At 38.8% G+C, this 27,586-nt stretch overlaps 1 protein-coding gene across 1 annotated transcript; it reads right to left on the reverse strand.

The window, feature by feature from the left end:
* Nucleotides 1-168: 168 nt before the first annotated feature.
* On the reverse strand, nt 169-27,329 carry LOC132157168 (eukaryotic translation initiation factor 2-alpha kinase 3-like). The gene is made up of 17 exons (XM_059566383.1): nt 26,843-27,329; nt 15,874-16,003; nt 8,676-8,870; nt 8,412-8,542; nt 7,927-8,215; nt 7,661-7,826; nt 6,624-6,764; nt 6,412-6,534; nt 6,106-6,332; nt 5,889-6,001; nt 4,479-4,601; nt 4,235-4,384; nt 2,623-3,310; nt 2,352-2,525; nt 1,900-2,001; nt 1,499-1,561; nt 169-830 (listed from the first exon to the last, which is right to left on the reverse strand). Exons 1-17 carry the CDS (start codon nt 27,136-27,138, stop codon nt 651-653), a joined length of 3,291 nt encoding a protein of 1,096 aa, XP_059422366.1. The 5' UTR covers nt 27,139-27,329; the 3' UTR covers nt 169-650.
* Between the last annotated feature and the right edge of the window lie 257 nt (nt 27,330-27,586).

The following is a 27,586-nucleotide window of genomic DNA, read 5'->3' on the forward strand; positions in this document are numbered from 1 at the left end:
CAAAGTCCAGCTTAAAGGCAGTTTGAATATTCCCACGTCCGCTCAGTCACACGCAGACTCACGTTCATCAAGTGCCTTGCACCTAAGCCACTGACACCGTATTAGCGAGTGGCTACAATGCCTCTGAACTTGTGCGTTCGGTCTTGAACGAGCACCTTTAAAGCACACAAAGCCTCTGTTGCTTATTATCTAAGCCTATTTACATTAGAGGAGAAAAAGAACTCGTACAATTGTCCGTTCGGACTGGAAAGCACGCGTCGCACGACTTCCTGTTTAAGACATGCAGAGTGAACGGCATCTGAAGGCAGGTCATTTATCAGCATTCGTTAGCACTGGAAAAACAACAACTCTCCTCCTACAACAAGTGTGTGTGTGGGAGTGTTCAAATGCTTCTGGAGTATGGAATCATGAGATTGGTCAACAATGAGTTGAAAGAAATGCGATGGGAGCTTATTTTAAATCAGCGAATGCCCTTGGCACAAACACCACAGCAGGCAGCTTGTTTTATGGTTATGATGTGTTTGGTTCCAGTTTTAGAGGTTTGTGGATTGATCGGCTCCTTTATCTGTAGGGTAGTGTCTGAATGATGTGTGTTGGGTTTGTCATCCCACAGATGAGGCACAGTATGTGTCTGTCTTTGAGTGGGAGTTCTAGTTTGAGGAGCATATCTGACGTGACGGTCGTCCTGCAGATGAAGCGCTGTATGTTCGAGGGCGTTGTCGGATTCTGCAGGGCACCTCCAGCTCCTGGAATATAGGGGCCTCGGTGATCTCGGACGCCTCTGGCCGCTCGGCGGGCACTCGGGACAGCATACAGAGCACCATCTGAGCCTGAAACACAAACATAATGATATTTAATGATTTATGTTTTAATGTCAGATCAGCAACAATGGCTATATTCATAGCAACATTAACAGTATTATTTCAATACATAATTTACAATATTATAACATTTTCTAAAGCAATCACTATACAGCACTGTTAAAAATCATATAGATATAATATCTTAACAATGATTGGGTAAATCTCTCTCTATCTCTCTCTCTCTCTATATATATATATATATATATCTATATCTATATCTCTATCTCTATATCTCTATATCTATATATATCTTATATCTTTCTCACGATTGTCTATATGATTGAATAACCAAAAGGCAAGATCGTTTTATTCTCACAATAGAAAATGGCGGTTAAGCAAAACTGTATCCTACAGAGCTGTGCTTAGTTTTTCTTGTGTAAAGCTGTCTTGAATCCTATTTGTGGAATGTACTATACAAATACAGTATTTCTAAATCAGGTCTGACAGCTGCATTCTGCTGCTGTATGAGTAAAATCAGTTTCGACTGGAGATGTTGATGTTGTAATTGTAACTTTGCACCTACAGGGGGCACTAGAAGTGTTGTTCATCTTTAGGATTTCCCAATTGTAAGGTCCCTGCACTCCACCTCCCACCACCATTGCAAAATACCTGAAAGTATAGGCAAACAAACTTACTTCCAGGACATTGGCTTTACAGAAAGCAGCAGGAAACTGCAGGGCTCTGACCTCTGTGAGAGTCTGAAAGAAAAACAGTTAGAGGTTTATCATTCTGTACAATATAACAAAATGCTCTATACTCTAAATTTTATTCTTGTATTCACATTAGCATTCATACTTTTTTTTTTTTCTTTTGGAAAGAAATACTTTTATTCAACAAAGGACAAATCAAATTGACCAAAAGTGAAAAATACATATTAATTTTTTTTTAATAATAATAAATGTTTTATATCAATGTCATTAATTGTAATAATATTTCACAATATTTAAATTTTTACTGTATTTTTGCTCAAATAAATGCAGCTTTGGTAAGCATAAGAGACTACTTTCAAAAACAAAAATCTGAACAATGATCTTACCCTGACTCTCTCCATCTGGGTGCGGAATGGACAGAGAAGCTCAAAAAGAATCAGGCCGAGGGAATAAATGTCCACCTTGTGAGAATAAGAATTCCCAGACAGCTACAGAGGGAAAAGAAGAGACGAACAGGACAAATAAATGTAGTTTTTAAATAAATATATTTTTACATTTTAACATCAAAATAAAAATGTAAGTGGTGTTTGGCCATAAAAATGTCACCTCCTTGATGGTTACCAGGATGTTGTAAGGAGTCTGTTATTGCTATGTGGTTGCTAACTAGCCCACGTTAAGTCTCTTTGACATTCAAATGCTTACAGTAAATGTGACTCACGTCCCTTCTTTATAATGTTTAACTCTCACCAGCGTTTTCCTTTGGCTTGTTGTGTGTTAAACATCAGCAGTTTTCACACTAAATTGTGAGTAGTTTGTGCAGTGAGTGACAGGAACTGACCTGTTCTGGGCTCATGTAGAGTTTGGTGCCCACTTGGCCAGTGTGACGGGCATAGACTGGCATTGGTGTGAGGGTACTCAGCTCCTCGTCATCTTCCTCCTGATCCATGGCAGTGACCAGTCCGAGGTCTCCCACCTTCACCACGTCATCCATTGTGAAGAATATATTAGATGGCTGAGAGAGAAAGTGAAAAAGAAAAGAATAGCAAATGAAGCACAGTTTGCTTTGGAAAACCCCTCATTGCAAGCACATTTTCATTTTTAAAACCAACCTTAAGATCTCTGTGCATTAGTCCTTTGCTATGCAAGAAATCCACAGCTTCTGCGATCTGCAGGAAGATGTCCAGACACTGAGCATGTTCCCTGAGCTCAGGCAGACACCTCTGAGCCATCCAGTCCTTCAGGTTCTCCTTCCTGCACAGCTGCATCTGAATGTACAAGTAGACCTTAGGTGTGAGCGGGGGCCGCGTGGCAGGACAGGGGGTGCTGGGGGCCAGGCTCAGAGAGGTGGGCCTTGAAGGTACGGAAGAGGGTGGTCCCACTGACACACTACGCTGAGGTTTGGAGCCAGACTGTGAAAGGCACGCAGGTGGCACAGGTGTACTTCCGCTGAGGTCACTGTCATTGTCCTGGTGTTCACAGCCTGAGTCCTCGAAGACGATGTCGAAGGAGGAAGAGGTGCAGTCACCATGAGTAACTGTGCGAGGAGGGCAGAGCTCAAAGGAGTGGGGAGAATCTGAGACCTCCAGGATGGCGTCTGGGTTGGCCTGACTGTCACGTTCTGACATCATACTGTCCAGCCCCAGGCCCTCCACACACACCTGATCCCCTACACACACACTTGTGTCGCCCCCGGCCACAGACATGCATGAGGTGTCCACCGGAGAAGGGGTGGCCACAGGAACCTTGACTGAGAACGCCTCCATGTGGTCAGGAGAGCTCAGCAGCCAGTCAGCAGTGCTGAAGAAAAAAATAAACAACAGGATCCTTCAAGCTATGTCCTCACTTCCAGATTTATTTTTAGTCAAAACATAAATTGAGAATAATTTAACTGGACTGACAGACAGACATGTGTATTTAAATACTAAAAACACATTTACACTACAGGCCAAAAGTCTGAAATTATGATGTTGATTTTGAAATAGGGCTGCATTTCTTTGAGCCAAAACACTGTTAAAAATATTGTGGGATATTACAAATTAAAGCATTTTTTTTCTATTTTATTGTATTTTAAAATGTAATTTAGTTCTGTGATGCAAAGCTGAATTTTCAGCATCATTTCTCCAGACTTCAGTGTCACATGATCCTTCAGAAATGATTCTAATATTCTATTTTGGTTCTCAATTATTGGTACCTAATTAATAATAATATTTCTTATTATCAATCTTGAGTTTTTACTGCCTAATATTCTTGTAGAGAAAAATGTACGGTTATTTTAAGGATTAATGTTTTGTTTTCATTGATGAATAGGAAAAAACTAAAAAAAATTTTTTTTAAAGAACTGCATTTTCTTTTTGGAAAAGTAACATTATAAATGCCTGTACTGTAACTTTTTTAATGCATACTATCTGAAAAAATAAAAATAAAAAAAATAACAAGACACACACATATATATAATGATGTTTTAAACCTTGATAATGACAGCCAACAGGTCCAACTTAATTTTTCTTTAGACTATTTTGCCAAATCTTTTAAATAGAAATTGGCATGATTATTTAGGAGATCTCGCAATGAAATGGAGAATTAAACAACTATAAAAATGTTTATTAGATAGACAATTTTTCAGGCTTTTACCAGCCCAGAAAATCTCTGGCTATTCATGACCGCAACAACCCAGTATTTATCAAAAGTCACCAGGTTTCAGTTCAAGGCCATGTTTTGTACCTTGCGTCTTTGAGCCAGCGTTTGTCCATGTCCTCCTGCCAGCCCTGGGGCGGGCTCTCCTGCCAAGCGTTAAAGTAACGGATGATGCCTGGGTGTTCCAACTTAGCTAGAGCCTTCACCTCTCGCATGACCTTCTCCCGAGCCAACTCCCTACAATCACAAATATAGCATTACAGACAAACATACACACACCTGTATCCCCGATGGATGTTTTATAATGGAGCATGTTTGTGTCGATTGATACCTGTTGGGTAGACGGATCCTCTTGATGGCGTAGTTGCAGTCATCCACTTTATTGCGTGCCTCAAACACGACACCAAATCCACCACGTCCCAAACACTGTACTGGCTCGAAGTCTGTCAAGTATCTGATGTACACAAACACAAATCAGTTATGAAAAAATCCTCTGAACTTTGTTCTGCTGATCTGAAATCACCACTGTATGTTGTACAATAGAACAGCTGTGTGTCGGCGTTCAACTGAGCTCAACAGAGCATGCAGAGAAGCCTATTAAAACAGTTACATACTGTATAAATTAGTAATTTAAAATGTCACTTGAAAACAATCAAACTCAAACAAACTGCACAGCAAGAGCACTTGAGTCATAATAGCGGTGCATTTACCCTTGAGAATTTAAAAGCAAAATATGATCATGATGCCATCTGTGCATTCCACATTCAGCAACTGCAAGTCTAATGCATCATGTGCAAACAAGTGTAAACTATTTTATGAAATGAGTTTGAATTTCCTTATTTAAAAGAGGACCTCCAACTGTAATTCTGCATTTGTTACTTAGGGTTAGTTCATTTAAAGTAAAGTTACTTCTAGAAGCACCAAATGGAAGTGAAATGTGTTTGAGCAACCTGACTGAGCTGGAACCCCCTACTGCTCTCCGGGTGTGTGTTCACATCTTTTTGTGTGCACTTAGGATGGGATAAATGCAGAGCACTAATTCTGAGTATGAGTCACCATACTTGGCCAAATGTTATGACAATGTTATTTTTTTTTTGCTTTGAACTAGTACTAGTTGTAAGTTTACTGTAATATTTTTTAACTGGTGCCCTCCTGAATCTGAAAACCCTGGAAAACTTCACATAAACATTCTTCTCTGTGAAGACATAATACATTATGTTATAAACTATGTGTGCCTGCCTGAGTGTATATGGAATATTGCTCAAATTTAAAAGTAAAAATAAATAAATAAATAAATAAACAATGAAAGAAACCAGACCTCATCTATAACAAATGGTTCAGTTAAACAAACTACTAATTAAAAGTCTATCAACAAACTATTTATGACTAATTAATGAATTAATTCATCATTAATGTTACTACAACATAAAAGTAGCTCATTTCAAATTACGATTTTTATGTAATTACGAAATATTTTCTTCTTAAAACACTTATAGCTTGCTATCCATATTTTAATTAATTGATGCCAAATATGACCTAAATTTGTTTAAATGTACTATTAATTGGTAACTATTCATGAACAGAAACAGAAACCATGAATAGTAAATGCAGATTTAAGTCGGTCTCATTATTTCAGTTTTTTAAATTAACATCAACAATTAATTGTTATAATAACCAACCATCTTACACCCCCAACTCAGCATTAACATCAAAATAAAATTCAAAATGCATGCTCACATACCTAGAAACATATTCACAAGGATGAGTCTCTGCGACAACAATTTCATTGGGATCTGTAATGTCCAGTTCAGACTTGCTGTCAGTTTGACACTGTGTCTCAGACTCCTTTCTTTGCTGCACAGATGAATTCAAACAGAGCAACATGCATGACCTTTCACTGACATTTGACACTATAAAAAACATAAGATGTTCTGTGTATATTGAGAGTTTTTGTTTACCCGCACGTATGTTGTGGGCGGGTGGAAGAACTTGCGGACGATGTAGGTGGTGGCAGCGATGCAGAAGATGATGGTGCCCAGAATCTCTTTCCACCACGGCAGCAGCAGCACAGGGTCCTTCCTTCTCACCGGTGACCCCTCTCCATCTTTCTTCAGCAGAACACTTACTGCTGTCTCATCACGCCGGTTACGGTAACGAGGACTGTACGGAAAGTAGTATCCATTATCTACATAGAGAAGAAGGTGATGAGTTGAAATCGTTTCTCTAACCAAGTGTGGAAATGACTGAATGACTGTTGTTCTTACCATATGGATACTGCAGTATTGACAGCGCTCCATTACTGTACTCCTCATGAGAGAATTTATCATTATTCAGACATTTATCAAACTCCTCCGAGCCCACCAGGACTGGAGTACGGGAAGGGGAGTCTAGGACGAAATGGACAAGTGTTATTGACAACATGACAATGTCTTGAGTACATTCTTATTTTTGTGTTTATGATCTGTAATATACTTACGTATAAGGGGTTTCCATTTGACCGTAGGTGGTGGAATCATGTCAGTGTTACTGCTCCACCCGTTCAGAGCTTTGGGCTTCGATGGAAACTTCTCAGAGTTTCTCACAGAGGACTGGAGGTACAGCTGACCCTGAAACATTCCTTTAATGAGAGATAAAACGTTTTAGTTTCCCATGACATGCCTCTTTTTCTTAAAAAACAAAAACAAAAAAAAACAACATGTCTCAAATGCATCTCCTGTAAAGGAATTTTGGGATTGCATACACCACCAACTTAATTTTTTTTGAAAGATGTCTATTGTGTTGCTCATCTTATTTGATCAAAAATACAGTAAATTACAATTTCAAATAACTATTTGAATAACTTTTCTATTTACATTTTTTTACATATATTTTACATACTTTTATATATTTTAGTAAATTTTATATATACACTCCAGTCTTCAGCGTCACATGATCCTTCAGAAATGACTGAAATGTGCTGCTCAATAATTATTTATTACTACTAGCTATCAGTAATAAAATCCATTATACTGTACAATATATTTTATATAATTTTGTGGAAGCTATATTTTTTCAAGACTCTTTCATGACCAGAAAGAACAGCATTTGTTTGAAATGGATCGTTATTCCAAACAACTATTATTACAACCAAACATATTTTTACTGTCACTTCTAAACAATTTCATAAATTGAAATAAAATAAAAAATAAATAAATAAAATAAAATTAATAGAATACTTTTTTTTAGCTCAGCAGCTGTATTAACTAAATTCCAATATGGCTTTTCAAATTTTGAGTACCGGTAATATGTAATATATGTAATATATATATATATAGCCTAGGATTCATCATGATGCATTAGCATTTACCCCCTCCAAATGTAGCTTGAATGAACAGATCACAAAAACATTTGAGTCCCAGTTTGTACTTATATTTAGACATGACTATTAATTGGTTCAGCAAATGCAATGGTAATATTTTTATACCAGGTGTAAAAACAGTCATGTGTGTAAAACAAATGTCAAGTGTTTGTTACCCAGGTAAACGCTGGACTCTGTGGCCCCACGGGCCTCCTCCATGATGTCATCGTCCTCCTGAGCCTCAGTCTCAGTGTGGGAGTTATACGAGGTGTCATCGAACAGGCTAATGGGAGTCACCTTCCCCCCTCCTACCAACCATGCAGAGGCAATGGGTGTGCAAAACTTCACAAAATGGAAAGAATAGAAGAAACCATGAAAAATTTGAAACCACAAATTTTAGCTGAGACTCCAAATGTTAACAAAACAGGTTGAGTTGCGCTACCTGATGCTCCCAGATCAGCTGTCCTTCTGGTTTGGTGCTGAAGGCCATGACTTTCCAGTCCGGCACTGAAACCTTAATGACCAGGTCTAAGCCCTCTACCTGAGTGTGCGAGTTTGGATGCGCATGATTTTTGGTTTGTGCGTCCGTCTCCTCTTGGATGACGCGTTGTGCTTCACGTCTGACCTCTCGCCATGACTCCCCATTGGATGCCTCCCCCTCAAGGAAGTTAAGGTTGGACTGAATCTCAGGGATGAATTTTAGCTCAAAGTTTCCCACACTGAAGTTCCATCTAACAGGGAGGGAAAACACAAAACTATTGGCATTTTACTAGGATGACTACTATTCTACAATTGTATTTTAAATATCAAGCTGCACAATGTTGATTCAACCTAGCATACCGTGCATCCGATCTACCTCTGTATGATTTGTGAGATCAAAAGCAAGGTCACGTGAAGTGATCAACAGAGCCTGTGGGTATTTCTTACTTCTCAAACCCGTTGCGAGGCCTCACGGCTCTGACAGTTTTCTGTGTTCTCTGGAGTAACAGTACGTCCTCTGGCTCTCCTTCCTCGTCCCCCCACCGACTGCAGCCCACCGCTGAACAAATATACTTCAACTACAGAGAAAAAGAAAGCGAGGTTAAAGCTGACAACGATACTATATGATAAAAGAGTTTGCATAGTGCCACAACAGCACATCAATCATTTATTGTTCTGAAAAACAATTGGGGAAAAAAGGGTTTGAGTTACCTTGCCGCTGTATGCGCCAAGGCCATATGTGGTGAGGGATTTGCCTCCTACAAGCACAGTGTCCTCTCCGATGCGGTACGAGGAGTCCAGCAGGGACTCGACACTGAACGGAACAGCCTCCATACTCTCCCTGTCCCTGTTCCACTGAAATAGAGCTCCATCCAGAGAGGGAATGAACATCTTGTTCCCAAAAATCTGATGAACAGAAAGAGGATATGATAATCTTAATGTTTTTGATCTGATTGTTGTGGTAAATCAAAGTGGCACATGACTTTTTATCTTGGGAAATATTTCACGTTTTCGATCATCAGCAGCAGGGTGGATACAATTAGCAGATCATGATGGATAGAGACAAGGGGACAGACAACACTGAGACTTTGACCAATCAGCTTAGAGTCTGTGTGTGGCATTATCACACTGTATGCCATTAACATTTGGCGCTTGGTCTCCTGTTGTCCGAAGAGTTACACAATCCAACACGTCCTTAAGGATAAAAGGGGACAAACGGGTACAAGTATCCTGAACACACACACACACATTGATGAAAAGAAAAGGCCATTATATAAGAATGTTGTAACTGACCCTAATCCAAAAAGTGATCTCAGCTCAAACAGACACTTTAGTGAATTGGGGGGGAGGTGAGATCACTGACTTCCTGTTGTGCTAAATCTAACCTTGAAACCTGGTATAGACCAACAGGAAGCTGAAACACCATGAGAAAGCAAGCACCTGGAAAACGAAAACAGCCGCTGTGATTGGCTGAGAAACCAAGGGATTAGCTCATCTGTCCATCACGTCTGGGAGGGCAGGGCTAGTGAGGTGCCTGCAGTGGTACTGTGGGTAAGAGGTTTAAAGAGTGTGTGTGTGTGTGTGCTTCATTGATGACTCATCACTGTGCTACATTTAGTTAATCCATCATGTGATCTATTTGTCTGATCTCCAGCTCTACAGGATCCTGACATTGGGTGAGACTTCAATCATCCTCAGGCCAACTACATCCTGAATCAATGAACAATTAAAGCCAATCAATTAGAAGAGCATGACTTTAGCCCCAGCCACTGTCCAAAACTTCATTAATGCCATTAGCTGTAACCGAGCGCTTCTGGAAATATACAATGTCAGCTACATAAAATCTATTTAAAAACTAGTACGCAAGCAAAAAATGCTTTGCTTTGTCTCAATTAATCAAACAATATGATAGGAGTCGTGGCCTAATGGTTAGAGAGTCGGACTCCCAATCGAAAGGTTGTGAGTTCGAGTCCTGGGCTGGCAGGAATTGTGGGTGGGGAGAGTGCATGTACAGTTCTCTCTCCACCTTCAATACCACGACTTAGGTGCCCTTGAGCAAGGCATCGAACCCCCAACTGCTCCCCGGGCGCCGCAGCATAAATGGCTGCCCACTGCTCCGGGTGTGTGCTCACAGTGTGTGTGTGTGTTCACTGCTCTGTGTGTGTGCATTTCGGATGGGTTAAATGCAGAGCACAAATTCTGAGTATGGGTCACCATACTTGGCTGAATGTCACTTCACTAATGGTTCACTAATCTATTATTTTTTTAAACAAATATATACATAAAGAATAAAAATTAAACAAAAATAAAAATCTGTATTTCATGGCATTGGATAAAACCTATTTTAAAAACAACTAAATTTTTTACATTTATTGTATTATATAATACATTTATTTTAAAGAAAGTAAAAAAAAAAAAGAGTTAGTATACAGTAGCTAATTTAATGAACTACACCTGTGATTACTCTGCTAGGACATTCTTGTGAACTTGAGAGGAACTGACTACATACATTCACAACTGGTTAAAACGTATTACTATAACTTTATTTTTAATATACTATACTAAAAAAATAATAATTCCCCAAATCAAAAAAAAGAGGCTCCTGAAGCCTTGAAGAACATGAAATTAAATGACTTTTCAGAGAATTAATTTTTATTACACAACAAGAAGGTTTTATGGCTTGCATGAAAGGAAGACCAGATTTTTAACTACAAGCTGTAAATTTAAAAGGTCGGCTACTTTTTACGAAGTGTGTAATTTAACCTCTACAGTATCACATAACAGTGTGCCCTGGTATTTAAACAAATGTGAAGCTTCAGTAAAGAGACACATGGCTCCAATCTATTTTGTTATGCACTGGATGCCACGGAGGACTGAAGGACCAAGCTGGTAGCCTGGTATTCAAAATGCTTTCTCTGACAGGGGATATCTGGCTTGGCATAGCTCTTTTCTGCACTTCGGTGGCAAATCTGGCGTCAACTGCTTGTGCATTTCATTTACAATGCCTCAGAGCCTGTAGTTTTGATGGGCCTCAATAGTTAAATCAAGATCCTGTTATTTAATCAGTTTTGGGCGATATGCTGAATTGTCATATCGTGCTATCATCAGGCTGTGAGATTGTCGATACACCATATTATCGTGCTAATTTATTTAATTATTTACTTTTAGTTTCATTGCCGGAAAGTGAACCAACTCCAACATAAGGCTAAAAGCAGCCCTAATGTTTTTAATATGACTGAATTTGTTTTTAAAATAATAACAAACATTGTACGTTACTAATAATAATGCTTACATTTCCTCAGTTATTCTCGGTTATAGATCAGTGACTGGAACACACCGAGCAACAATCACTGGATTTCCTTTAAATGTGATAATTCCTAATTTGCCATCATTTTCATTTAAGAGTAGTGAACACATAGGCATTATATCAGACGGAAGCCTGTAGGCAGCCCAACATGAATCAAATACTTAGTTCCGCTGTGGGTACTGACTTCTGGAATCTTGTTTGACATATTTAATTTAAGAGATTTAGCTGAAGGCAGCCTGGCCCTTGTCTTAAGGGATCACAGCAGGTTTGAGTATGAAGTGTGTCTATGTAGCCAGGTTATCCCTCTGTACTCAATGACCTCCCACAGAGGATTGCGCTCCAGAGTCTGACACATAGCATTACATCACGTTAGGCGCAATCCCCTCTCCCTTTCCTGTTTGGAGGTAATCTCGGTCTCCCACACACACCATTTAACACTTTTCCTGGTACAAAAATCAAATCACATTAGTGCACCCTACATACAGTTTAAAATCAAATAAACACAATTAGGCCTACAGATTACATGCTATCAAGAAAAACAACAAATCAAAACATTTACGGTTTACCTAATGTAATATATTTGGGATATCAATTTGTAGGCCAACCTGGAATATATAGGTTTCAGAATTATTCAGTTTGGAAGTATAAAGGCCTTTGGTTAAGCATGTTGTAGAGAAAACCATAAAAGTCCTTTTGCATGATGTTAAACACACTCTCCTGACAATTTGTAACTGTTTTATATTTTGCCAAGTGTATTTGATGTATTTCTATTATCTCTTTTGTGTGTTTTGTACAATCTGCTTTTGCCCCTTTGAGATTTAGGTTTAGGGTTGGACCTTCATGCTTGTTTTCTTACAAATCGCATGTTTTCGAACAAATAAAATTGTACAAATTCATACGAAATCACTAACTATTGAAATAGTTATGTTTTCTCATGAGAACAGTTTGACAGACCTCGTTTAATCATAAATCGAAAACCTTTATTCTAAAAATTTCTGAGAGAAAATGGCGATATTCTTCTGGGTTTTAGGACTAAGCAGCACTATTGTGAAACCGCTAATGCTCTTTTGCCTTTTTTCATGGCAGATGAGATACTCAAGATATCAGTGGAGTGCCATCTCTCTTAAGAAGTTGACATCACTGACATATACCAAAAAATGAAAGCAAAAGAGCCGCATCAAAATGACACTTCAAAGAACTGAGTGTTCGCACAGCATTGTGCTGTTGAGGAAAATCTCACAAAATCTGTCAAGAACATGTCAGGGCCATACTTTCCCGTGAAATTAAAATAAATAAGTTATATATTTTACCTACAAACAACAACAACAACAACATCATGAAGACTGTTTTTAATATAATAAAGTTTTTACAGGCCAATTGAATTATTACAAAATTATGCATACCCGAGGTGGTAATGCAGCAATAATGCAAAGCGCATTGGCTGTTAAACCTTGGGCATGCATAATTTTTTAATAATTCATCTATTGTCAATTATTCTGCTAAAACCATGGTTACTTACCACACCTCAAGACATTTTCAGAAGTTTTGTTTCAAGACATTTATCCATTTTTCTGTCTTTAAGAGGAACTGCTTTCTTATTCATCCCATCCATTGGCAACTCAAAAACAGAACTAATAACAGTGACTTGAGCCATTGATAAGCAGTTGATAAGCATTTCTTTGAATGGATGAAATAATTTGGTGATTTAAAACGGTCATCCGCCCAAAAGACCATAACCTAATTCACAGCTGTGCACTTAAAGATAACCCTATAGTAAGTACAACCCTCTATGGACACCTTGGCAATTGAACTGCCATTGGCTAGTAACTGTTTTAGTTTACTCACCAGATATATATATATATATATATATAGATATAGATATAGATCTATATCTATATCTATATCTATATATATATATATATCTATATATATCTATATCTATATATCTATCTATATCTATATCTATATAAATAAATGTTTGTAATATAAATGTTTATGCCATATAAATGTTTGTAAAATGGCACAGTTTTTTTAATATCTGAAAGTACACTCTTAACATCAGTCAGTCAAGCATTATGATAATCAAGAATTATTTAATAACAGAACTTTAGTAATGAGAAATAAACTTGATAGTCATGTTTGATTTGCATATTAGTCATTCTAACTGAACATTTTAACTGGACTGGTGATGGTGCTTTTTTGGACATTCAGTGTTTCTATAAAAAAAAAAATACTGATAAGATCTTAATGATACAAATTATAATAATAAGAACTAATTACTAAGGATTAATGAGCAGCTGGATTCATGAATATTAATCATGTTTTGTGCGTTCGCTCGAACTGATTTGCTGAAATCAAAACAGGGTCGATAATAGGTGAGTGCCAGCCAATGAGATTGCCGTTTGCGCATTAGCTCCGCCTACTACCGGAAAACCTGGCAGTTCTTAAAAGCTGAAGAATTCCAAAAGGAATACCATTATTTTGACAGGAAAAAAACTACAAAGAATATAATTTACATGTAGCGCGTCAATTCTCTCTCCCTCTCTGCGTGTGTGTGTGAGAGACAAAGCGACAGCGAGTCGTTCGCCTTCACACTAGAGTTTAAAGTACGTCAAATACAGGTGCATTCCACATCTATTCAGATGAACTGAAAAACAGCACAGATCGCTTGATGGAGAGTAGCTCACCCAAAAAATGAAGATTCTGTCATTAATTACTCACTCTCATGTTGTTCCAAACTTCAGAAACCTTCAGAAACCTCCAGAAACTTTTGATGAAATCCAAGAGCTTTTTGACCCTGCATAGACAGCAACACAACTGAAACATTCAAAACCCAGAAAAGTAGTCGTGTGGACAAGGACATTGTTAAAATAGTACTTCTGCCATCAGTGGTTCAACCAAGAGAACAAGAGAAGAAATTGTTTAACAAAATAACAATTTTTGTAATCTTTGCACACAATTTTTTTTCTTGTAGCTTCATAAAATTAAGGTTGAACCATCATGTCATTATTTTAACAATGTCCTTACTACCTTTCTGTGCCTGGTAGTTGTGGTAGTTGTATTGCTGTTTATGGGGGGGCCAGAAAGCTCTTGGATTTCCTCAAAAATATCTTAATTTGTGTCTTAAAGATAAACAGAGGTATTACAGGTTTGGAATGACATGAGGGTGAACTATCCCTTTAATAAAATGAGAATGTACATAATGTTACAGTTTAACAAGGATATTGTAAAATAAATTGTAACCTAATTTCCTTTTTTTTCTTTTGTTTTGGTGTGAAATGTTACCTGGGCATGGTTTTCAGAGATTCAAAGGACTTTATGAACTTTGTCTATAGCACAAGCCCAGCAGTGTTATTTCCTGAGACACATTAAATGATTCCCTTTGGTGCTGCAATCAAACAAACAAAAGGTCTTATGCATTGAATAGTGTGCAGACATACCGGATTTTCAGCTCATTGGATTAATGTGCCTTAATTACAACTGTTCACTCTAAAGACTAATAGAGGAGAGGGGGTGCATGTGTTTGTTTGGGGGGGGGGGGGCAGCATTCTTATGGATGACATCATCCCACACATAAGGCATTACCTCATTCTTCAAATCTCTCAGCATGACTCACACCACACTGTCAGTGGCTTCCCTCTCCACCCCTCATCTCTCTTTCCCTTATTCCTCTTATCTTTCTTTCTTTCTTTCCCTACATCCCACCTCCCCCTCATGTTGGGACAGCGTGTTTCTGCAGACAATGCTGTTTACTGCTGGCCTCTCTCCTACCGTTGAGGCATACTATAGGTGACTGCTTTCTACTGGCACTATGGCGAGGGCCAATCAGAAGGGGGCAGACTGCTCTAATCACTGAGCAGAATGCTTTGCAAGGCACCAGCTGAGCCAATCAGAATGGCTGGTTGCTAGGCACCCAGAGGTAAAAGGGGAGGGGAGAGGAAGATTCCAGCCAATGAAGAGGCTGCTCCCACAGCAGCCAGGCATTTCAGGTTACCACCAAACCAGACATGGGGTCAACACTATCACTCACAAACATACTCATTAAGCTATATACACACACAAACATATACAGATATGGGGGGGGGGGTAATAACAGTAAAAACAGATCATGACCACTAATTCTTAGCATTGATCAAACAAATGTGTAACAATGTACAAAAATCTAATTAGAAGAAGCCTTTTAGTATAGCGTCGATGTGTTTGTGTAAATGTGTGCATGTTCACAGGCGCATAGCTGCCAAACGCTCTTCCTCCAGGCTAGTCTTCAGTCTCTAGAGAGTAGGAGTCTGTGATCTATGTTGTGTGTGTGTGTGTGTGTGTAACTTGTTTCAGATTCAATTTCCTTTGGGCAATGTCTCATTCTCTTCTGGGGTAAAGAGGTTCAAACAAACATCACTTTTTCCCACAAACACACACAGACACACACTTACTCAAACTCTTATAAACCACAGACAAACATGTGCAGTGTGCATGTTTGGGGAGAAAACCTTCTTATGTTGAATCACAATGCAAAATACTACAAGAAAGTGTTTAATGCTTCTAACCAGAACACAGCTGGTCATTAAACATTAGCTTGTGTATTTTAAAGGTTGTGTTCAGTACCTCTGGTTTGCTGAGGCTAGAGGACACCAGAGATCCTGAGCCCACGTCCAGGTCCCACTGCTTGCGTCCCTGGTTTAGAGGATCCAGAGCGGCGATTCTCCCATCAAGTGTGCTGATGATCACCAGAGCCCTGTCAAACGCATGAAACACAAGTTCACATAAAGTGCCAAGGGTTTCAAATCACTCTATATTGCACAATAGACATTTCCCTTAACCTTCAAGTTTGTTTGACATGGAGATAAGATGTATATGAATTATATCCAATATAAATACTATGACTAATAACAATACATGGCCAATATTAAAATATTATTTTGTCTAAATATATTTAAAAAATAATAATAATAATTGTGTAAATACTATGTGTCCCTACAACTATATGTACCAGTATTAAATAAAATTGGATGTTCATTTTGAAATTTGCTAAAATTACATTTGACAGTGGTATTAAATTATTAGTGTTAAATTATTAGCCTAAATTATATATTGTGGATACCTACATGCTGAAGTAGGTAGGAAAGTTTTCAGCACCTAAGGAATTGTCAAAAGTAATAATAATAAATCTTCAAGTTCTTATAATATCACTGCCAATATTTTAGGAGAAGCATGGCCACTAGCCAACATAATGCCAAAATATGGATAAATAACTTATTTTTTTAAGTTTATCATTTAAAGTAGTAATTCTTTATCATCGGTCACATTTTATTTTAAGGTCCAATTCTCACGATTAATAAACTATTAACTACGATTGTTGCCTCAAGAAACTCCTTATTTGCTTATTAATAGTTATCAAGGTAGTTGTTAAATTTAGGTATTGGGTAGGATTACTGATGTAGAATATGGTCATACAGAAAATGTATTTAATAAGCACTAATAAACAGACAATAGGTTAAGATTAGGCATGCTAATAAGCAACTAGTTAATAGTGAGAACTGGTCCCTAAACTAAAGTGTTTCCTTATCATCTGTTAAGGCAGATAATTTTGAATTTATTACCAGTGCGATTTAACCCATAAACTCTTAAAGTCTATAACGTCTAATTGGCCAAGAGAACTGGGAGATTAAACTGTGTGCAACACCAAACTATCACAAACTTTTTGTTCTTAGTATACAATAAAAGCTAACAAGAACTGAAGTCTACACAGGACACTTCACGGCTAAAGTGCCAGGGAACTTTTTAATGGACAGGGGCAAACGCACCTGCAGGGTAGAGAGTAGGACTAAGAGTGAGGGGAGTCGCTTTGATCAAGTCTAAGAGAGTTAAAACACATCCCTCCAGAAATCATCACTGATGAGGTCAGAATTTAAGGGCACTTCAGTTCTGCTCATCCCAATGCTCTGGGCCAACACCGTTTGTTCTCATTCTCCAATAGGACTGAAGAGCAGAAAATGTTACTGCACAGCACTCCTGATTGGCTGGAGGGCCCCTCCAAAAATATGAGGGCTGATTGGTTGTTGCTAAGCAGTGGGCATTGTGAGAATGAATGAGGACACTACACTCGTCCCGCCCAGCCAAAAGAGTGATGAGGGAAAGAAAATAAAACTGAGAGAGAGCGAGAGAGAGAGAGAGAGAGAGAGAGAATGAATAAAGTAAGAATAACAAATCCCATTTTCTGGATGAGATCAAAGACCAAGTGTATTCCACAGGCTGTTTAACCTCAGAAAAAAAGGACTATATTAATAAAATTATAAAAAAGGACTATATTAGAAACATAAACGGCATTAAAAAAGTGCCATGAAATGTAATTAAAGTCAATGCACACAAAATTAATTTGAGTGGTTTTTTTTAGTAAAGTTAAACTAAACTCATACTCTTGTACTCTCTAGTTAACATTGTTTTCGATTTGTGCATTTTACATTTTACTTTCCTCTTCATTTTAATGTATGTTCACTTGTAATTACTTTTTTTGTCTTTTATTGCATCTTACTGCACTTGCAATTTTCTACATTATTTCTTTCCTATTTGTCTCGGTCACATTACTTTTTTTACTCATCTGACATATTATTTATGACCATCAGCAGGGCAAAGTAATAGTGTTGAATACAAAAGCACATATATAATGTTAATTTTATAGCAAATGTCAATACATGCACTTGTGTCACAAATGTCTGCATGTGAACTGTGAAAGCAGCTTCACTTTATCTTACAGCCTTTTAAAAAGTGTGCCTCAACACAATCACAAATAACGCTCACCCTTTTGCCTCTCTCTGCATTATTCTTGTCATGCTGTTTAACACACTTCACACAAACAGATCCACACACCTGTGCTCCCTCCCTCTCGCTCTTACTTACTCTCTCGTCTCGCTCTCAGAGGAAGTCAAGAGATTCTCAACTCAGACCTGATGTAAACAGACTGCATTGAAGAAGAAAAAAAAAACAACAACCAGGGTATCTGAGGGGTTTGGTCCAATCACACGAGGCTTTCCACTTCCCTCAGCCAATCAGGGCTTAGACGCGTTTTTGCACTTTCAATCGGTAACCACTCCTTTAAAAAACACCAGCCAATGGACATAAAAAGCCCACTGTAACCACGCCACAGCGAGCAGCTCTTATCACCCAAGTGTGAGTTAGCAAGTACCACTGCAAAACACACACGCGCACAATCAGGGCATGGGGAGCACGTGGCCAACTTGTGAAAACAGAGGCACACCCCTGCGGAGAAGCCGCAGAATTCATGGCAAGTTAACATAGTAAAGTACTTTGTGCAGACACGATGGTTCAGCATGGATGACATCCAGAAACCTGATATGGCAATTAAGCAAACAACAATGTGATTCAAGCTAAAGTTCACTCAGAAATTAAAAACCTGTCATTTTTCACCGTCCCTTTCAAACCATTTTGAAAGGTCTTTTTTTCAGTGGAATCCAAAAGCAGACATTTCAAAAAATGTCCAGGCTGCTATTTTTCATAGGGACCGCAGAGTTTTCATCAAGTTCCAAAAAGAAACATCCATACACTTTTTTTTCTAAGGGTGCGGTCACCTTTGCATTTTGTCTGCAGAATTTCACCCTACAAATAGGAATTGGGAACACGTCCTCAAATGGATTTCACATCGGATTTAAGCTTGTAGAGCTTCAAATATGTGAAGTTGACCATCATAAAGCTGCTTGGTTTGGAAGTGAATTCAGAATAAGCCATGCTTCATGCACTGCGGCAATAGATCTTCTTTGCCCCAAAAAGTTTTGATAATGCAGCCCTACCTTAGATCTTCTGAAACCGCATGAAAGCTTTATCAGAGGAGCAAACTTAAATTTAAGTTATTGACTTAAAGATTAACAATGATGCTCTAATATCTCCTTCTGTGCACTGCAGAAGTAGAAAAAAAAATACTTACAATATACAATACATACAGGTTTGAATAAGATAAGGCTATAGCATGAAAACAGCCACATCATATCTGTTCTTGTTTGGTTATTTATTTTAGCACCATGGTGAGAGACAGGTAGGTAATATATTATATATACACACACATATACACACACACACACACACACACACACACACAAAAACAAACAATATATAAAACTTTTCTTTGATTTAATATAAATTACAAAATTTAATTTCAGTTAAATTGTCAAAAGAATTAACCTGAAAATTAAAGAGACTCTGAAGAGTTAAAACCAAGTCAAAAGCCCAAATATCGCCCATGCTTTTTCTTTATAAGTGTAAGTTCTGCTGAATAAAAGTCTCCAAAAACACAATTTAGAAGGGGCATCTTTTAAAAAGGATGAGATAAAGACTCGAGAATCCACTGAGTTTCCAAAGTGAAAGGGATTTTCTGCTTAAGTGAGCACACAATAAAATATAGCACTGCAGTAGCACACAGAGCTCGGTATGAAGCATTACACAAAGCACTCGGCAATGCATTTCGAGGTACCATCTTCCCCAGGCAACATCCGCAGTACACAAACATGATGTCCATAACCATATATCTCACTACAGTAAAAAGAAACCCTCACTAGTACAATCAAACCTTTAGATGCACAGACCCTGAGGAAAAAGTGCAGCCTGTGCTAGGGCTGTGCAAAAAATCGAATGCGATTTTCATGCGCATCCCATCAGTAAAGATGCTCCTGTGATTAGAGGTATATCTCCAGCATGTGCGTTCAGATCAGGGTTGCCAGGATTTCAAATCAAATCCTGCCCAGTTGCTTCTTAAAACTAGTCCAAAGCTAGCCCAATCGCGTTTCCAGGAGGTTTCCCGATAAAAATTGCTTCCCGGGGTTAAAATATAAATTTTTTGGAAGTGTTGCCTTGGTAAAATTCGCATTTTAGGGGCTAAATATCACATTATTTGTATTGGGGTTGCTTCAAACCGCGGACATGAAAAACAATCGCAGACTTGGCAACACTGGTACAGGTGGAGCGGCAGTTACTACACAGAGCCGTAGTCTACCGACAACTAACACAAAATCGTTTTCAAAATCGACAAAGAATCGCCTGCGATTTTAACATCGATTTTGTGTAGATTGTCAGTGAATTACGGCTCGGTGTAGTAAATGCCAACCAGTGTTGCCAAGTCTGAGGTTGTTTTTCATGTCCGCGGGTCAAAGCGACCCCAATACAAATAACGTGATATTTAGCACCTAAAATGCGAATTTTATAAAGGCAACCCTGCTAAAAAAAAAATTAAAATATTGTAACCCCGGGAAGCAATTTTTATCGGGGAACCTCCTCGAAGCGCGATTGGACTAGTTTTGGACAAGTTTTGAGAAGCAACTGGGCAGGATTTGTTGTGAAAACCTGGCAACCCTGATCCGAACGCACGAGCTGGAGATATACTTCTAATTACAGGAGCGTCTTTACTGATGAGATGTGCATGAAAATCGCATCAGATTTTTTGCACAGCCCTAGTCTGTGCATTACTTGTTGAATGTGTTGTGGACCAAAAAACTGTGACTAGCTGCATGACAATATGTGTTCTAATGTAAGAGAGAAAGTTGATCAGAAAAACAATACAAATTTAAAAATAATAAAAAATAAATCAAATTAATAACAAAAAAATGTAACCAGCATTCAAAGGGACAGTTGATCCAAAAGATTTACTCATCTTTCTAAACATGTATGCATTTCTTTCTACCGCTGAGCACAAGAGACAATATTTTAGAAAAGTGATAAGACTCTGATGATAAAAGTGATCTGTACAAACAACACATGGACATTTTTCAAAATATTTTTTTCCAAAAAGGAAAAAAAAAATTGTGGCTGAACTATAACTTTAAGGCTAATGCAACCCATTAAAGAAAGTTTCATTATTCTAACATTGTCTCCTCCATCATGCAGAGTTTTTCTCCACTTATTGATTAAAGCATTTACTCAGTGTGTCTAAGTGTGTGTGTGTGAATGCTTAATCTGTCCTCTGACTCCATGTCACGTTCTGACACGCCCAAGCTGCTATCTCCATGCAGAACTAAAAGCGCTTCTGCCATCTCAACTGACCTTGCTAAATTTGGTGCATCCTGCAAAAACTGCAGTACAGCAATTGCAAAGAAAAGCATTTCTAGCTGAGTTTGATGATGAAACTAAACTAAACCATGAAGCACACCTGTATGATTTTTCAATAAGCTCCGACACTCGCTTTGGAAAAAAACCACCACAAACTTGCACAAGAAAAGATGAAAGGCATGTCACACAAACTAATTCCATCATGCACAAGTCACTGTCATTTCACTCCTCTTTAACTCTCATCATCCTCCTTCTGTTTCTATCTCTCTAACGTGCGCGGTGCAGAGAAATCAAAACTCTGTCACATGGTGTTGCTCTCATCCTATTGGACGAGTCCTGGCCTTGATCTAGGTGGCTGATTTGTTGTTGCTAAGCAGTAAGGAACCAAACTACAGAAAAGCCGAGGTCCTGACTACAGGGTCCTAGCACCTTAGGTTTTGGGTCTCGATGTCCCCCCTTTACTTTCTCCCTCCTCGTCTCCCCAATCTCTCCCTCTGCCACACCTCTCCCATCTTCCCACCCATTGCTGCAGTGCAGTAAGGTGTGTCCTCTGCAATGAATGAAGAAATGGCTTAAAAGAATCAAACCACAAACAGAGCAAAAATCAATCAAGTTCAGAGTAAGCATCGCCACATGGCTACGAGCAACAACACAGAATCAACATCCTTAAAAAAAAAAAAAAAAAAAAAAAAAAAAAAAAATTTGAATGGTTTTATTCGAATGGTTTGTACAGCCTGTGAGATACTTCAAAAGTATTCAGGTGAAGTGGAAAAGTTTGCATAAAAACATACCAAGTTTGGTTCTGATTACAAGAATAAGTCAAGTCTTATCACAAAGTGATGAACTTCTCTCCAAATCATGAGATCATATAAAATAAATCTTGACAGTCTCTCGCTAGTTACCCAACCATCAAGTCAGACAAAAAAAAAAAAGCTCACAACAACAAGCGCACGAACTCTACCCTCTGCTCTCTCTCTCTCTCTCTCTCTCTCAACTCAAATTCTGAGCACTTTTTCCTTCCAATCGTCTAATTGGCCAACAAGTTTGCCAGCTCAGCTCTTCTGATTGGCTGTTGCTAAGCAGTAGGCAGTTGGAGCTAGATGTCTGGCAGAGTTTGCACCAGGCAGTGGAGAAGCGGCATCACCGTGAGTGTGTACTGGTGTGTGTGTGTAAGAGTGAGGGCACCTCGAGCGAAGTGTTCCTTCCAAAAGGTCCCTCAGGAATCACCAGCAGTCCAAAAATACACACACCGACTACAGTAGTCTATAGGCCATACCTGGATCCTGTTCACCAAACCAGTTTAAAGGAGAACACAGACATACCACAAACTAATTCAGTTATCTGTGCATTTAAACAGCAATTGTGTTGCCTAGCCTCTGCTCTAACAGCAGCCTGGGAACTGGCATCTGGTTGGTTGCTTGGTTCATCTGGAAGATCTTTACTACATGTTATTGTTTTTCTTCCATCTTCACTAGACTTAATGGACCAAGTAACAGAACAAGTTTATGAGAGCATCTTTATCAGATGCTAGAAAATTTATACAAATGTTCCCCACAATCTTTGCTTTTGTTATGAGTAGATCTCTCCAGGGTTAGACTCCCATTTGCCAGTCGACCATGCTGTGCAACACATAAAACTGTCCCAGGAGAACACCATCCCCCAGTAAAACTGTTCCATGTCACGGGGAAGGCCTGAGGGTGATGATTATCATCGCCATGTTACTGAGAAGTGAGCACAAAGGTCTGGTTCTTGGTTCATGCATTATCAATAAAAGCCAGACACTTGTTTGTTTGTTTATATGTGATTGACGTTTGCTTGAACACTGCACATAAATGCATGAGATGGTTTGATATTGAAGATCATGGGGGGAACATGTAGAGGTGTGAGCAACTGTTTTATCTCGGCAGCAGGTGTGAAGGCAGCTGCTACTCTCACCCCTGTAGAGATACCGAACCAATGCAGTGTTAAACACACTACACACTATTCCCTCGAGAATGCATGACACATATAACTATGCCACCAGAAACAAAGACCAGCCCCTCCTTCCAATGATATATAACTACTGTCAAGACAAAGTCCCGGGAACTTCACATTAAAGCACCATCGCTGAAGTGGTGTTTAAAACTGGACTTCCAGGGGGCTATTCCTACGCACAGACAAGCATCTCTGCACTAATCAGTTTAAACATATCTTGTAGTGCATGGATATTGACTCATATAAACCCCAGCTCATTCTTTGTGGTTGGTGTAGAGTTGCAAAAAGCATGCATCATATTTTTAGTTATTTCCTCTATAACCTGCATACGATAGGAATCTTCTCTTCATTAGGCTGTTTAAAACAAGCAGCCTTTTCAATATGACTGAGGTGGTCCGTGCCATTCAGGTGTGCAGATAACTGCTGCTACGTTGCTATCAGCAATACCAGAGAAAGTGCACGTCTCATTCACTCAAAGATGTTTGGAAAAAAGTTTTTAACCAAACAGTTTACTTGTGACCCGACTTCCAAAGAAGAAACTGGATACATCTCAAAATATCCAGTGCTCAATTAAAGTAAATTACCGTATTTTCGCGGCTGGAGACGGTAATGTTTTCTCTTGGTTCTTGGTTCTAAATAAATGTGACTTATAGTCCAGTGCGACTTATATATGTTTTTTTTCTCATCATGACGTATTTTTTGACTGATGCGACTTATACTCAGGTGCGACTTATAGTCCGAAAAATACGGTATGTCTCCTAAAAAACAGTCAGTCTTCCTTTTTGGCAGAATGCGATATATCGCTCAACCAATCACAGCGCACCATTCCATGCACTCTTGACAGTAATGACGGCACTCTGAATACACCCGGCATCCTGGTTTTCCTCATATACTTTGTGATCAATAAACAAGGACTGCATAATAAATCACATGTGATTGTCACACGCATCTCATCAGTAAAGCCGGTTCTATGATTAATAAAAAATAACAAATCTCCATCACATGCTTTCAGATGGAAATTATTTAAATGCATTTAATACACAGAGCCGTAGATCACTGGTAAGCGATGCTATAATCGAATTCATTAGAGGAATCGCATTTGATTATGAACGCGATATTGCGTAGCTTGTCAGTGTAAGTGTTTTTATTAATGCCATTTATGTTTTTGTTAATACAGCACATAGCACTAGTCAACTGAATGAATATAACATGGCAAAGATGAATGCACTTTTGGAAGTTGAACGTAAAGGGAACATCATTTTGGAGTTTCTGTGGTCTAATATGATACTGTTTCTCATGTTCTTGTTCAGGATTAAATTTTATTTTATTGCTGTAATTAATTTATAGCAATAACAAGATGACCATTGAATTCATTTTGGGAGTGATGACTGATGAATGTATTTTTAGTCCAGTGCCAGTATATAAGATTAGTATTGACCAAGTTCAGAAGCTTTTATATGTGGATCAACTTACTATGTTGTGTGTTTTCATCAGTTTCAACATGAATAATAACTTTCATATTGATTCAATGGATTTATTGCATTCTGAGAAAAAAAAAAAAGTGTATCATGGATTTATTGCATTTTGGGGAATCTTTACAAAAAAATTGTATAATAAATCGTTGAAAGTCAAAACCTGGATTTTTTTATGTTATTATAACCTAAAGATGCTATGTGAAAGTTTGAAACAGAAAATAGTGGTTTTCATCTTGCCACTTTCTTGGTAAAGAAAACACATTTTTACTCAAATTAATCAAAATGGATTTATTGCATTTTTGGAGCCAAACTCTTCATGTATATATAAAGAACAACATAACAAAATATATTTATATACAAGATATCAATAAAAATTTTCTTGATAAGTTCCAAAAGGTTTCTGCTTCAACACTTCCTGAACATGATCGCCATAAACCTGAGTCAAATGTATAGCAGTTTTCAGATGTATCAGAACTGTCCATCTTTTGCCTTCAGAGGTTTTAGAAGAATCCCCAGCAATGGCAAACCATATCCACCCTTAAATTCCTTGCTGTAGTTGAAGTGAGGGTTTCCTGCTCCTTCTCATGTTATTTTCATCTTTGGAACACAATCTGATCTAGGTACTTTGATGTGTTGTTGCGTTCCTATTTTACATATTATTCTAAAGCCTGAGCCTGTAATTGTCAGGAATGGACTCTGGTCGTGCCAACTTGTGCTTGTTTGGAAAAATCCTCCATTAATGGGTGCGCCACACGTCCATGTGACAGCATGTTGATGGTAAGGCAAGGTATGACAGATTTTTTACTGCAGTGGAGCAGATCGGGTGTTCCCAATGATATTATCAGCTCCTGTGAAATATTTGTAGAACCAGCATCTCCACCAAAAACAATATCCAGCTTCAGCTAAAAGAAAAAAACTTAACATTTTAACAAGGACGGGGAAAACATAACATTAAAGCTCCAAAGGTCTTAGACAAAATGTTAGATTAAAAAAAAAAAACTAAAGCGCCAAAATAGTTTAAATTAGTTTTAAAAGCAAGACCCCCGAGCTCCCAATCCACCTATTCGACACTGCTTCTCTCTAAGGTGGGGCAGAGGGATCAAATGCGGTAACGCACGGATATCACATCCAGCAGAGCATAACGACTTACACCCGCCACAAACAAAAAATAAAACCTCAGGAAAGTTGGAGCGCGCGTCTGGGCGCGAGGAGACGCGTCTGTAGTTGCGCTCTGAGCAGCGGTTTGAAGTGCGTCAGCGGCTCCAGACAACACAGTCTAGCGACGGACACCGGCTTGCTTTGGAATAACTAGCATAAATACAGAACTAATGTCTGAAAAAAAAATCCCATACAAACGTATTTAAAATGGCATCGTTCATGTTAAAAGTTCAAAAGACGTCTATCGCCTCTACTGGTAAGGTAACCTGTCACTTTTTGGCGTCTCTAAGTGTGTTTACAAACAACACTGAAGTCAGACTCAGTCAGGCTGACATGCATCTCACGCCCACACTTAAAACAATGCAGCAGTTCAAGACAGGAACAGCCTCCTCAGGCTGAGAAAGCAGTAAAACAAGTTCGAACTCCAGAAAACAGTTTCGTTTATATACCATACGTAACGTTATATAAGATAACGTTACTCTGGAAGTTCACAAACACACACTCAATCCATCGAGTGCGATAGGAGAGATAAGCGTTCTGCATTGGCTCAGAGACTGCTGTCAGTCATCTGAATCTCCATAGTAACAGAAATAAATCTTTAAAAACTTAAAAAATTTTGCGTACAAGCAGCCATATTATAAATGACAGCGTCAAGTCGATCTAAAATGGTCTGATATCACGCGGATTTGATTTGGTAATGTAAATATTTGCACATATTTAAACCCTCTTCTTGGCCCAGCAGGGAGAGGTCGACTGCTGCAAACATCCGCCCATCACGAACTCCAGCTCGGCTGCCTTACACAAACTTTACTAAAGTTGAACAAGACTACAGAAAGCAACGTGACAACCTAAGAAAAAACCGTGTCACGCCCAGACAAACCGAAAACTTCTGCTATGACTCGGTGGAAACTGCCTACCTCCGCTGCTTGTGGAAGTTTGCGTCGCTGTCTCCAGGCGGCTCTTCGCTCTCCCCGGTCGAGCCGTACTCGTCGTCCTCTACGGTCACTTCTCCAATGCCAGGGGCTCCTCCGACGCTATTCAGTGGCCGCTCCATAACGGCAGCATGTTCCGCCGTCTCGGTGTTTGGCGCCTGAGCCACCTCGAGTTCTCTCTCTGAGAGAGACTGACTTTGCAAAGTAACCGTTAACGTTCTCAAAACAATCAGCAACAGCAGGGATGTGCACACGTTTCCAAACTGAAACCCCCTTTCCATTGGGACAAGTGGCACATTAGTAGTTAGTCAATCACATACCAAAATAAAGTGAATTAAAAAAAACTAGTCTATAAAAGGCGTTTTACAATGAAACTCGTAAGCTATTAAATCGCTTTCTGTTGTCCTCTCTTAACGTAAACATGCACTCTACAGCACCATGTTATTCCCTTTATACTTGACGTTGGTTATGCCGTGGTAACATCAAGCCCCGCCCCGTATACAAACGCTCATTGGCTGCGCATGGAAGCAAATCCCGGCATTGTGTTCTGATTGGTGCTAGCGTTTGTCAATCTTCATTGCTCGACTACTAATCAGATTTTGATTGCGTCCTACAACTGTCTTTTACCGTGCAGTCTGTTGACGTGGTCGGCCCTCTAGCCTCTTCATTCCATTGGGCGGTTTTCTTGCCACTCAGAAATGTAGGCGGGAGGAGAGGGCTGCACTGAGC

Source organism: Carassius carassius, chromosome 14, assembly GCF_963082965.1.
Source record: "Carassius carassius chromosome 14, fCarCar2.1, whole genome shotgun sequence".
Classification (NCBI taxonomy): Eukaryota; Metazoa; Chordata; class Actinopteri; order Cypriniformes; family Cyprinidae; genus Carassius; species Carassius carassius.

Coding starts and splice junctions, on each gene's coding strand:
- LOC132157168 (XM_059566383.1), bottom strand. CDS start 27,138: ATGGAAAGGGGGTTTCAGTTTGGAAACGTGTGCACATCCCTGCTGTTG. Junction 3,311..4,234: donor CGCTGGCTCAAAGACGCAAG/GTACAAAACATG, acceptor TTTTTTCTTCAG/CACTGCTGACTGGCTGCTGA. Junction 2,002..2,351: donor TCTACATGAGCCCAGAACAG/GTCAGTTCCTGT, acceptor TTCCCTCTGTAG/CTGTCTGGGAATTCTTATTC.